The sequence below is a fragment of the Nestor notabilis genome, unplaced genomic scaffold (genome assembly GCF_000696875.1).
Source record: "Nestor notabilis isolate BGI_N333 unplaced genomic scaffold, ASM69687v1 scaffold26112, whole genome shotgun sequence".
Lineage (NCBI taxonomy): Eukaryota > Metazoa > Chordata > Aves > Psittaciformes > Psittacidae > Nestor > Nestor notabilis.
In genome coordinates, this window is record NW_009918260.1 from 315 (window position 1) to 13,948 (window position 13,634).

The window sequence follows — 13,634 nt, forward strand, 5'->3', positions numbered from 1 at the left end:
TGGTTTTCATTCTTCACTAAGAGATACTCTGATTTGTAAAATTTGATTTGCACAACCATAAGGAAGGAATCTCCAGAGAGGAGGCCAGAAGCTCATTAGATAGACAACACAGGGCTAACAGAGAGAATATCACTTAAACCTTAACCTACTTCCTGACCATATCATGCATCTCATTTGCATGGCAAGAACCATTTATTAAACTATACTACCCTTTCCATAGTTTGGAAGGCTTTTCCTTTCTTAGTTGGCAAAAAGCAGTTAATTTGTTACAGCACTCAGAAAACAAAACCAGCGCTACCACGTGCTGCACATCTGAGCAGAGCTATCTTTTCATATATATTGGTTAATCAGTTTTAGGGTGAGGTAGCAGCATCAGAGGTCATAATTCAAGCAACTTACTAGAGATAATGTGGGCAGCAACCCACACATATTGTCTTGAAGTGCTACCAGAATCCTAAAAGAAGAATTTTTCACCCAGTGTGTAGATTTCTGGTGAGCAGAATCTACCATGAGAGGGAGGGGGAGAGGGGAAAAAGTGCAGGGAGAAAAGTGGAAGGTAAGCATCATAATATGTATGGGGGAGAAATGAGGTAAGCATTGTGGGACATAGAGGCAAAAGACCAGCGCTCTGCCAGTCTATCATATAAAGTGGAGAAGAATACAGAGAAAGAAACACTTGTATATATGGAGAGTGGAAACAAAATCCATGCTGGATGGGTAACTGATTTTATTTTGTTCAACTGCTTTATTCTTATGTTGCTTCCATACAACATGAAGCACATGATTACTAAGCAGAACTGTCCGGTTTGCCATACCTTTCTCACAGTAAGGTTCCCCATCCTCCATGTGAAAGAGGCTATTCCCAAACGGCATCTTACAAGCTGCACAGACAAAGCAACTTGTGTGCCAAGTCTGTCTCAGGGCATGCATCACTTCCTGTAAAGCAAACAAACAAACAGAAATCTTCAGTGGAATACCATGTCCTGTAACTACCTACTGGAGAACAAACACAAAGCAGAGATGCTCTAAATTTTTCCCAATTCCCCCCCTCAAAAGAAAGAAGTATGACAGAAATTGGGCTCCTTTGGAAAGAAAGAGGAAGTAGGACTGCAAACTTTCTGGAACAACATATTTGCCAAAATGAAACAACATAGTTCAGCCAGCTGTTTGTATCAACATGCCCAGTCGCTGTTGTAGGAGAGATTTTGCACAAAGACTCTGATTATTTTCTCCTTTGTTTTGACACAACTACTGTGAACTCTTCAATGCAAGAGTATGATTTGTTAAATGAATTTTAAAGCATAATTTTCTTTCCGAGACCATAAAATGCATGGAAGGGATAATATTTTAATTCTGATGTTTCAAAGTAACTTATGAACTGATTTCTGTAAGCCTCTCAGAAGAATGCTTCACAAACTAATGTGAAAATCTAAAAAAAATTTAAAAATTACATTCTTAGATTTTAATGTATGTGATCAGTGGAAGTGAGTCTGTGTTGTCTGTTCCTAGGCCATGTGCTCATCGCAAGAAAACAAATCTTGTGCAACTGATGTTCTCGCTTCTATCCAGTATGGATCAATGTTTATTACTGCTTCATTCTTATCTTGTTGTACAGAAGCCCTCCAAGTCCAAAAACTGCTGTCCTGAGCTCTACTGACTTGTTAATCTTACTCGTGCCCCAGATACTGTACGACAATGTATCTCTGCCAAACAGTCGAGATTTCAAAGGGCTCCATAACAGATGTAAATTTAACTTTGTTAACTTCAGTGAAACAGCACAGATTTACACCAGCTGAGAATCTAGATCCTGTTTTATGTTGCTTCCAGCTATATACCTAGACTCTGATTCTCTTTTAAAGATTACTTTTAATCTCCATTGGCTATGACAAAAGGGATTGACGTTCCTCTTCCATCCACTGAATAGACAAAATAGTCTAATTTATGTTTGCCGTATATCTCATTAGAGAATCACCATTTGAGATTCATTAACTTCTGTTACTGTTTGCAAACAACTATCCCTGACAAATAGGTTTGGATCCATTTATGAACCTCACTGAGCTAAGAAACAAGAAACAGATTAAGAAATCTTATTGCTATAAATAGAGGCAGCTGGCATCTTTGCTGTTTTCCTGATGAAAATCCGTAATGGGTAACTGATTTGTTCCAGCATTAATTAGGTGAGTTAAGTCAGTACTCTGCTGTAAAATTATGCCTACTACTGCAGCAGCAGCAAACAAGAGTTGGTTGGAGACAGAGCTTCACCATAGATGTCTGAGGCTGCCATTCCTAATTGGCAATTGCAGAGAAAAGCATCTAGTCTGTCAATGCCAACATTTAGACATACGTCAAAAGGTGGCAGCTAAGCAGTGAAAAACCACTGTGGTACTACTTGCTTCCTTGTTTAGGAGAATCATGTCATATATTCTCTATAACTGCAGGCATAAATACACTGCTAAAATTATCTTATGGTATTCCAACCTCATCACCATCTAAGGTCTATATAGAACAAATTTACTTGTACCTAAGCATGAGTACATTAAGACAAAATTGGTGTCTGGTTTTGCCTTTCTGGAATTCAGATCTTTGTATTTATTCTGTATTTTCTTCACTATAAGAAGCCAACTGTGTTGCTAGCTATCAGTGAGGCGCGGCAAGAGCAGTGGACCTCTTCCCAATATCACTGACTTTTCCATTGAAATTTAGACTAAGTCCTGTATAAGAAAAACCAGTTTGAGTCTCTGACTATAAATACAAGGAAAAGATAGATAAAAGTAACAGTGTGTATCAGATAGCAAAGAACTATCCAGGAAGTGTTACTTAGTTTACACTCAGTGAGATGGTAGCTAGATTACATAGTCTGTCTATAAGTTGAATATAGTACAGAAATATCCAAGAATTTGGATAGATAAAAGTTACTGTAAAACAATGTTTCTCATTCTGAAATAATCAAAAGGCTGGGAAATTATTATTAAATGGGGGGAAATAATTAAATATCCACATTCACTACTCACAGTCTAAACTATTTCATTATTTCAGTGAATCATGCAGTTAGAGAAAGGGTTAAGCTTGTTCTCTTACCCCCATGATCTTAGCGTGGCATCTGGCACAGGTTGGTGCAAAGAACTGTTCGTAACAGCGCTCACAGTACACACTATTCTGCTCTTCCACAAAGCACATATCAGCCAAGGATGTCTTGCAGTAAGCGCAGTTGAATTCTTCTGGGTGCCAAGAGCGACCCATGGCTACCAGGAAAGGACCCCTGTAAACAATTGTAATTATCTTAATAGATAAAAAAAGATCAAATGACCCTGATTAAAACCCCTCTTTGTTAGATACCATATACAACAAGCATTCTACTTAAACCATGAAGGTGCATATTAGAATAAGATCCAAAAGCCTGACCAAAAATGGTCTTTTTCAAGATCCTTACTCACACACTTTGCCAACTGGTAAAAATTTTTCATTACTATTTAGTCATATTGATTGGATTTAACAGACAACTATTGGAAAACCCAATTGTTTTCGTATTTGCATATTTGTAAAGAGTTGCAAAGACAACAGGAAAAGGCCAAGGGTTGTAACACAGAAGATAATGCTACTATTTGAAAGCATGAAAAAGCAGGCAAATTTCCAAACAAACACACCCACATCTCACAATAGCTCCTCAAGTCTCCTGCCTTCTTTTCATCTGAGAGAGCACTGCATGTAGCATGTTCGAGAAATGTAAGACTATCAGATGACAACTTGCTGTTTCATTATACTGAAGACACATTAAATTCATTTTGGTGATTTACTCTTGATTGTATTTAGATATAGCGATTATTACTGGAATCTTTGGATTTCAGAATATGTAACGGGCAATAATCAGCAGTTCCACACCACCAAACTAGCTCCTTTTAGTGGGGGGAGACTGTCATTAAACATGGATTACTTAAAGTTGGTTAGCAGTCTACAGGGTAACAACAGGCACTGGTCCAGCAGAATGAATTGGGAAAGGAGAAGGGAGAGGCATGCTATGAATCACTGGTAATAGAGCGTAGGCATTATCTTTCTCCAGACACAAAAGCAACAATTACATTTGGCTGCTGTTCTAAAATGATGTCTTCTTCCCTTTCTCTCCATAACCCTCCCCCTCAGCCCCCAAACCCTCCCAATGCAGCTGTATATACCTCCTTCAAGGGGTACCTTAGGACCAGAAACTTGTTTAAAAAACAAACAGCAGTCTGCCACAGCATCCAAGAAACAAACAATTAGCATGTATAACTTTGCAATGATAAAAAGTGAACCACAGAATAGCAAAATGAGCTCTGGAAATGTTAAATTAATGAAGCAGAAAACAGACATCCCTGCTGGGCAATTTGACTGAGTCTTAGGCTCTGCTACTGTATATTAATGTACAATAACCAGTGTCTCTGATATTTTTTTTTCTGCTTCATCCCTTTTCAAAACCTCATGACCTTACCGAATTATACTGTTACAGTGCCCACAGAGAGGAGTTCGGCTGCTGGCTGGAAAACGCTCAGCCCTCTGAACTGTTCCTCGAGCAGGAGCCTGGGAAGAAGTTGAAACTGGAGATGGGTAAGCAGAAGTTGAGGCAGGAGATGGTACTGGAGGACCCCTTGGTAGGATGTGCTTTGTAACAGTGGTGGTGGTTTTTCCAGGTGCAAATTTCTGGGAAAAGGAGTCATCTGTTACCCAGGGAGGGCGACTTGCAGGCTCAGTGTTGGCAGGGGTGTAGGAATGAACTGGTGCCGGTGCTGCTTTAAGTATCCCAAAAGAAACCAAGAAATATTTTAAAGTCTTTTATTCTGATGGCAAAACAGCAACACTTACCAACATGTACTCATAAAAAAGCAACACATAAGGAATAAAAGCTACAGGTGGCTCTTAATTATGATCTGTCCCATATTGCTCATTAATTCTGGACTGAAGCCGAGGACATCAGCACAGTCACTGACTTCTAATCCACATGCATTACAGAAGTCATTGTCTACTGTTTTTTACAGATTTTATGGAGACCATTTTCAAGAACATCTCTTCATTTTCTAGTAGGAATGGATATGACAATTCTGTGATAATTTCAAAGACTGCCATATAACCTATTTAAGATAAGTTAAAAATAGAAAGGCCAGGTGATGTAATAAAGTTTCAGATGGAATTCCCTGCAATTTTCAGTAAGAAGTTACGCTTAAATTCTATTCATTAAAATGCAGCATTTGCCACAGATGTCACTATTATCCATCATTTGTAGGTTTTACTCCTAGGTTTCTGAAGAAACACAGGCTCACACAAGGAACACAGAGAGTACTAGAAGCAATATTGAGGGAGCCAGTTTCAGCTCACATGACCAGCAAGAAAAAGCCAAAAGCACTTAGAGGAAGGCCAGATTTGCGGTTAATGACTGACCTCTGTTCAGTGCTTCGCTTTGCCACAGACTTCCTGTATAACTTTGGGCAACGCGTAGTACCTCTGTGCCTCAGTTCCCATGTGTGAAATGGAAATGTTACACTTCCTTTCTTCCACCCTTTGACTATCATACAAAATCTTAGTGCAGACTGCCTCTGTGTTTGAATGCACCAGGCTCTAATCTTGGGTAGAGTTTTATCACATAAAAATCAGCAGAAGCTAGAGCCTGAACATACCAAAAAGTTTTCCCATTGTCCTGCTCTTTTTGAAATGTCAGATCTTGCAGCGACTGAAGTCACTGCCCAAGAAACTGCCTTGCTTTGCCAAGTACAGGAGCACTAAAAGCAGTTTTCCCTTTGCAAGGAAAACAAAGTAGATGATTGTTGGTTTGTGTGAGGAGGAACAGAAGCTTGGAGAGTTGAAATGTTTTGACCAAATGAGAGAGCACAGATTTGGGGACAGAAGTCAGTTCTCCTGCTGTCTAGTCAAACACTCTGCCTAGTAGATCACAGTGCCAATAAAATGATGACCAAATACAACATTTACAGTTTTAAAGAGCTTGCAGGTATAAAGGTATTTCAGTCAAGAAGGTTCTGACTGCAACATGGATCTTTCTGCACAATTAAGTGGTGAGAAGATTGTTCTACTTAACACTCCTCCCTTAGCACACACCCAGCCACACAGAATAACATACACTGATTATTGGCAATTACAGGTACTTAAACTGCATATATATCAATCCACTGTGATCACCCCAGTGATCTCTGATTTTCTTCTTTTTGCTGAGTTCAGAGTCAAAGCTAACGCATCTTCTTGATGGAATTTTCTTATGCTACAGTATCAACAAAATTTCTGCTTCATAAAACTGTATCCCACCTTAGCTTCAGGCTTCTTTTTCAACTTGGGTATGGTAAACAGTGTTTAAAGATTTCAGAACCGAGTTTATATGCAATCTCTTTAAATCCTGAGGCTGTTCCTATTTATGTATTAAGGTATTAAGCTAGGCAAAATTAGAAGGCAATATTTCATCTCTAATTGGTGAGTTCAAAAGGCTCGCACCTATGAGGCTCTCTAATTAAATAAGGTATCTTCTAGCTCATTCAGTTTTGTGAAAGGCTTCTCCCTCCCCCAAGAGCCAGTTCTTGTTCATGCAAAGAACAGCAGTGTATCCCACAGGGGGCCAAACAAAATGGCGAGATGTTCGAACCCAGAGTTCATGAAGTGAAGAACAAATGCAGAGCAGGTACCATTCTTAGGATGCCTTTTTCTGTGACTGTCTTTCATAAATGCTTACAACCTCTTAGCTTTTCACTTTTTCTTCCTTAATCTCACGATGACAGTGTTTTATTTTTCCAGTTTGTTTATTCCAACCAATGTAGACAGCATATGATTTATCTGGGTTTGGATTAATCTAGACTCCTTTGAAGGATAAACACTCAGGAAGTGTTCATTCTCTCTACCTTTTATTTCTTTTTACTCTATCTTTTCTACTTGCTGCAGTCAAATAAAGCAGAAAAATATTTTTTTCCAGTTGCTGAAAGAAGATACCAGGGGAATTATTGCAAAATGACAAATATTGGGTGTTTGTAACTGCTCTGAGTTCTCTTTTCAGCCATTCTAATTTGTTTTTACAGGCTGGATTTATTCTTCCCCATGAATAGGCGGGAATTACTATTATTTAAAATAATGTTATTGCAATGTATTCAAGGGTTTCAGTAACTTTGAGATTTTAGCTATTGTTAATAAGAGGGAGTTGTTATTATTGTAAAACTATAATCCTAAGCTTATATGAACAACTCTCTTGTCTTAGTAGCTTCTGCAATACAAATTTACCTTGTATGTTTGTGTATTTCAAAGTCTTCCAACATATATGCAGCAGATAAAAAGGTTCTGTTTGCTAGTAAAATGTACTAAGATTCAGTACATAAGAGAACAGAGCCTCAAAATATCAGTACTGTATGAGCAGACCCTCGACTGTTCAAAAATGAACACTTCAAATAATTCCGTAACCCAGCCTCTATCGCCTTGTTTCACTCAGTCCTCAGACTCTCTTAGAGTAGGAGAGAAAGAATGGGACTACTGTTATCGTGAAAGAATGGCAGAAGAGGTTTCTCTTAACAGCAGCAGGAGCAAGCCAGTTCCTTGATTCTGGGGAATTTGGAATTCTCCCCATCAGCTCTTCATTTGTGGTCAGTGGATATCTTCCCTCCAGAAAAGAAGGTGTGTTACCAAAGATTCATCTGATAAAGATTCAGATAGTCAAATACTTTAGTCTTACATAATAGCTCACACTGTGAAAACAATTTCCCTTTTCTGTTTTCCTCTGTTAGTGGAACACGTAATGGTTATTCTTAATTTTCCACTAACAAATGTAATTCATAATCACAACTGATTTGGCTTGTTCTATACGTAGTGGCCATGTCCTTGAAGCCCCACATTTTCTTATATACTGCTCCAGTACATAGTAGATGACATAAAGCAGATAATGCAACATGAAGTTCAGGTTAGATATAAGGAAGAAGTTCTTTCCTGTGAGGGTGCTGAGGCACTGGAACAGGTTGCCCAAAGGCATGGTAAATGCTCCATCCCTGGCAGTGTTCAAGGCCAGGTTGAACAGAGCCTTGGGTGACATGGTCTAGGATGAGATGTCCCTGCCTATGGCAGGGGGGTTGGAACTAGATGATCTTAAGGCTCTTTCCAAACCATTCTATGATTCTATGTCCTCTATATTCTTATTTAGAGGAATTTAAAATGGAAAATCATAGAATCATAGAATCAACTCAGTTGTAAATGACCTTTAAGATCATCAACTCCACCCATTCCCCAGCACTGCCAAGGCCACCACTAACCCATGTCTACACGGTGTGTGAACACTTGCAGGGACGGTGACTCCACCACTGCTGGTATGTAACTTGCTGTTTTAGTATTGAAGGTGCTCAGGATTCAGTGAAAAGTTCATCTGAGATCTATGGGAAATTTTCTACCAATTTCTAAAACAGCGGATCAGGCCTTTACACTTGAGCACTTTCACATACATGAGTAGCCCTATTTGGACTCAGGACTTAAAAGGAAAGATTTGCTTTCTTACTTTTAGGTATCATGTTACTTTGTAGTACAACACTGGCATTTGAGTTGCTTAGACTAGCTGAAAGCACTATTCTAGGCTCGGACAGCTTACAAGAAAGGAAACACAAGTATTTTTCTGCCATCTAGTGGAGCTTGTTCAGAAAAGAAGTATGGTCCTTTTAAAAACTGATTGAGAAGGGAAAAGAATTTGGAGTTCAGAGTTTTCCCTATAGGAAGAAAACGCAGATTTTTAGTAGCAGCAAACTCCTACCAGCGTTAGGTTAGTCAAAGTAGCACTTTTCCTTCGCTTTAAAGCGTAGACTTACTGATTACTCAGATCTAAGCAAGATACTTACAAATGCAATTTCATTTTGAGATTGTTTTCAGTAGAAACAAAATTTAGCCACATTTATTTATTTATTTATTTATTTATTTTCAATCTGATACAGGTTAAAATAGTCCTGTAAATTCTCCTAGTGATTGATTCAGAGTCTGGATATTGCATGTATGAGACTGCTGGTGCGTGGTTTAATCTGGAAGCTGCTGATCCACATTTGTAAGGGAAGCTAGTCATTTCATTCCCATTAACACTGATAGCTAGCACAAAGACATTCCCCTTCTAAATTCTGCATTGCAAATCCTCAGAGTAATCTCCACTATTTTGGCCTTTACACAGTGGATTTTTAAAAACAGAAGTCTAAGAAATTATTTGATAAGTGAGAGTATAGTATTGCAAAAGCCTGAGGTTATATTTAGATTGGAAAAAAATACTTATTTTGTGATCTCATATGTCATAATTTGAGAATAGATGGTCTCTCAGTTTGAGGCTGCATTTTATCTTGCTGGACCAAATTTATGTGCATTGACAAAGTTGAGTGAAGAAGTTTTATAGCTGTCTTGGTGGCTTTTTCCAAAGTACTATTGAACTTTCCCATCTGCAACAGGAAATGCCATTTCCTCCATTTCTTCCCAAGTGACAATTTCCTGTTTGCTCAGGACTGCAACTGCAACCGTCTCTAGGGCCAGCTCATGTTCCAAAACCAGTATGAAGTGCTGCTACATCAAATACATAAAACTTTAAAAATGTACCAAAAGAAAACCCAAGCATCTTTAATAAAATCCTTGTCTGGAATCTCTTTTGTACCTGAATCACTTTGGGGTTCATTTACAAAGGTATTTTAGAATCCTTTATTGGATATTTCAAAGTCCTGAACGATATAGGGAGACTAAGTGTTTCTTTCTCTGCCAATCTTAATGCTATTTGAATTTTGTCTTTGTAATATATCACATTAGGTATTATTCTGAATTTTCTTCTGCCCTCTAAAGTACACTATATCTTTGCAGTGCCTGCAAAATAAGAATTTTCCACATCCAGTCACACAATATATACAGCAGAAGTAAATTTGCTATATAAATACTGCTACAGAACAGAGTTTCCATACTGTGTATTTTAAGCCTTTATTGGCAGTGGGTCTCAAAACCAGCAATATAAGGAATTGCAAAGAAGATGCCCCTCACAGAAGAAAAGAAAAACATTGTCTCTTATTCCAAGTCTAATTCAACAGCCAGCTTTTACTTTAGCACATACAGCTACTAATTTGATACAGCTACTGATTTATTTCTGTGGCAGGTTTGCATATTGAGAACTGGAGTTTGTAATTCCCTCAAATGAGCATGGGACTTAGTACCAATCAGTGTATTTTGGAGATATTTTGACTTGCCACAGTTTGCTCTGTTCTGCATTATGGAAATAAATTCTGCCTTCATCTTTCCTTCTTTTGCAAGACAAAAATAATAATATTTGCCTTCAGTGAGACCATGGTATATGCTGACACACTTAACCAAAAGCAAATGAGAAGCTGAAATTTTTATTTACTTTGAGACCTTTAAATAGCTCATGATAACTCTGAACTGGCTTTTCCACCTTTATATCTCAAATATAAAAATCAAGCAATTAATCTTTCTGTCTGCTTTATGTCTAAGTAAAATTTCTCCATTGGTTTCATTTCAGTAGATCCAGAGATAGAGCACTACAGAAGACAGTTTAAGCCTGTTAGAATTCTTGGCCTTTTCATATTTACTTGACTGTCAAGATATAAATCAACGTTTTAATTCTTTTGCTAAGATCAGGACAAGCTTAATTCAAAACAGAACTGCGTTTAGACTTATACTGCTGCCTCATTTAATTTGTTCATTTTGAGGGTTCATATTTTGGTCATCAATGGTTTTAGAAGTTGACTCTATTGGTAACACATTAATTCAAGGGGAATTTAAATAACATCAAGAGGCGTATTTTCCACATGGATGAATAATCAAATATATTCCTTCAGAAACTAGACATGTGGGAAATAGAAGCACAGCATATGAAATACCTTAATAGGTCACTCTTTATTCCAAATAAAAGCCTGAATTCGAGAAGTTCAGTACCCGGCCCTATCTATTTTGCAAATACATCCTACTCAAGCTACCTTTACTTAATTTATTTCCTTCCTGAGCTGTGCATTCTTAAACTGTTTTAGCAACTTTGAAGTGTAATTGGGTCCTAATTGGGCTCACTGGGTTATTTTCCAAATGTATTTCTTCTGAAAAACAAGGCTGCATATTTTTTATAACAGATTTCCAGATTTTCCCCTTGCTTTTTCTTCCTCCATTTGTTCCACATTTTCACTCCGAAGCAGAATACAAATATAACATAATCCTTGATCTTGATCTGGAGCAAAACTACCAACTAGCAACGTTTGGTTCTATGTATGTAAATCTTTCCTAATGTGTGTCCTATTGCAAAATATGCACTCTTTGCATTTTCTTTTTCCAAAAAAACTTGTGCATTTCTTTTCTGAATTCTCTCAGTACTTTGAAGCCACCTTACCTGGCTGGTAGACAGAGGGCTTTATGCTGGCAGTAGTAACAACTCTCATTTTGGAAGTAGCAGAAGCAGCAGGACTTTCACCATAGCTTCCAGAAAGTGACACTGGTGTGTATGACTGGCTTGTATTTCTAAAAGCAAAATGAAGGTATGAGCAACTTTACAAATGCCAAAAGTTACTGATAGTGAAATAATAGATGTGGCAGCTTCCAAAGCCCTTGGAGAGGAACCATCCTTGAGAGCTAAGGAGAGAATATAATGAGATTCGTTAGTTGTTGCCATTGCTAAGAAAGGCTGAGACAATTCTTTGGAAAGAAAAATTAGCCAAATAAGGATTTTGAATAATGCCAAGTTGCTCTTATCACAGAAAATAGCTTATTGAAGGAATATGAGAAATTTATTAAAGGAATTCTCAGTTTAACAAGGGATCAGACTTCAGGAATATGCATACAAAGTTTGGGTTTTCCGTCCCTCTACTAAAAATAGGCCTGTTCTTGTGTAAGATAAAACAACGAGGGATATCTCGTTGACTTACCAAGATACTGGCTCAGCACAATTACTGCTACTACAAATACTAACTACTGTTTATAAGCATTGTAGTCTTTTCAGAAAGATTGTAGCTGTCTTTAAAAAAACATTTCTGAAACTAACCCTTTTCCTCGTTTAACTGAAAACACAATTTACAATAATTTTTCTAATGTTTAGATTCAGCTAACCCAAAAGCAGATGACATGCAATATTATGATGCACTTTCTGCATTCATAGATTAAAAACATTTGCTCAGGATTCCAAACATCAATAACAAATAGCTTTTCTCTATTTTACAGCTCAGATAGTGATTCTCAGTTTGACCAAAGTAACACATTGAAATATATGCCTCTTCTATTTGCCTGTTACTTAGGATGATTCTATCTGTAGTGACTTTGCTTCACAGACCACTAAAAGAGCATTATGAACAAAGCAAGCAAGAAAGAATGAAGAAGTACAAGGGAGAGAAGCAACAGATACTGAGATGCTTGCAGTAATAAAAAACATTCACTGCTGAACATCATTCTTACTCACCATGAAAACATACTTCTACTTTCTTTTTCCCTTCAGTTTCACTATCTGTATGAACCAAACCCCTACCCATTTGTGCTGACAGTTTAGGAGTCATTTCCATAGTGGCTTTGTCTATAGGAAAACAGTTATCAGCATAAGAAAAGAACCATCCAGCTTTGCCAGACTATCTTGACTTGTACGTTCTTCAGCAGTGGAAATAGATGCCATGTGGAGAATTCTTACATATGGCAAACCTAACAAATTCCTTCCAGTCCTGGTAAAAAACATTCTGACACATGTAAATGATTTTTAATTTTGAGCAAAACAAACCTATCCTCACAACATAGCTTCTTGCTACTCTGACAGTGCTTATACTATAGATCTAGTTTGCATAGCATTACTGCCTCAGGCTGATTTATTTTGTCTATTTAGTTAGACCTAGAAACATAGCTATTGCTACCATAACTACAACTAATTATTTCTGTACTTAATCTAGGGCTTACGGCTATACGAGTGAACTGTACCATGCGTGAACAGGACTCTCCCAAGATAAACTGGTTTAGTGGTTTGTATTCACTGTAGATACTGTTGTGAACTATGCTGTGATTTTGTGACCACCAAAGCTGTTCTAAGCACAGTAAGACTTTTTACTTTCCATTCTTACCATCTATTTCCTGTTGATGCCTCCTCACCTGTAGTACGTAAGACTGCACTGTACTTGGGGTCACTGGACAGAGGATCATTGCTCCTGCTGTAGCACAGACAGGAAGTTGTACACTTCAGGTACATTGGCTTCACTCACAGCTTTCAAAATGCCTTTAGCTAAACACATACTATCAAATACTTTTCCTTGTTTTGAAATCTACTATTCAAGGTAAACTAGACAGAAAACCAGTAAAACATACTTACCTTTACAGGATCAGTGATCAATATTTACAATGTGGATTAAATGATTTTACATCATATGTCACATAGCCTTAATCTGAAAATGGCGTACACTCAGGAAAGCCTACTTCCAGATGTGCAGGTCCATTGGTAGAAAGACTCATTTGAAGCTTTCTTAATGTACAAAATACATAAAGAAGTTCTGAGACAAATGATTGATACTTAGACTGTCATGAAGAAAAATGGTTATTCAAAATTCAAGTGCTTCCCAAAGTTAATAGCATGGTAAAACCACGACGCTTGTATATTCAGGGAAATACAGTTGAAAAAACAAAGAACAACACACATAACCCCCCACCCCCACCCACCC

The 13,634-nt window shown here is 37.7% G+C and overlaps 1 protein-coding gene across 1 annotated transcript; it reads right to left on the reverse strand.

The window, feature by feature from the left end:
- Positions 1-815: 815 nt before the first annotated feature.
- On the reverse strand, positions 816-11,469 carry LOC104401900 (LIM domain-binding protein 3-like; the record flags this gene model as incomplete). The annotated part of the gene is made up of 4 exons (XM_010009626.1): positions 816-936; positions 3,079-3,259; positions 4,463-4,760; positions 11,342-11,469. Coding segments are annotated over 4 exons (728 nt in total), but the record flags the coding sequence as incomplete, so codon positions are not given.
- Positions 11,470-13,634: the final 2,165 nt, after the last annotated feature.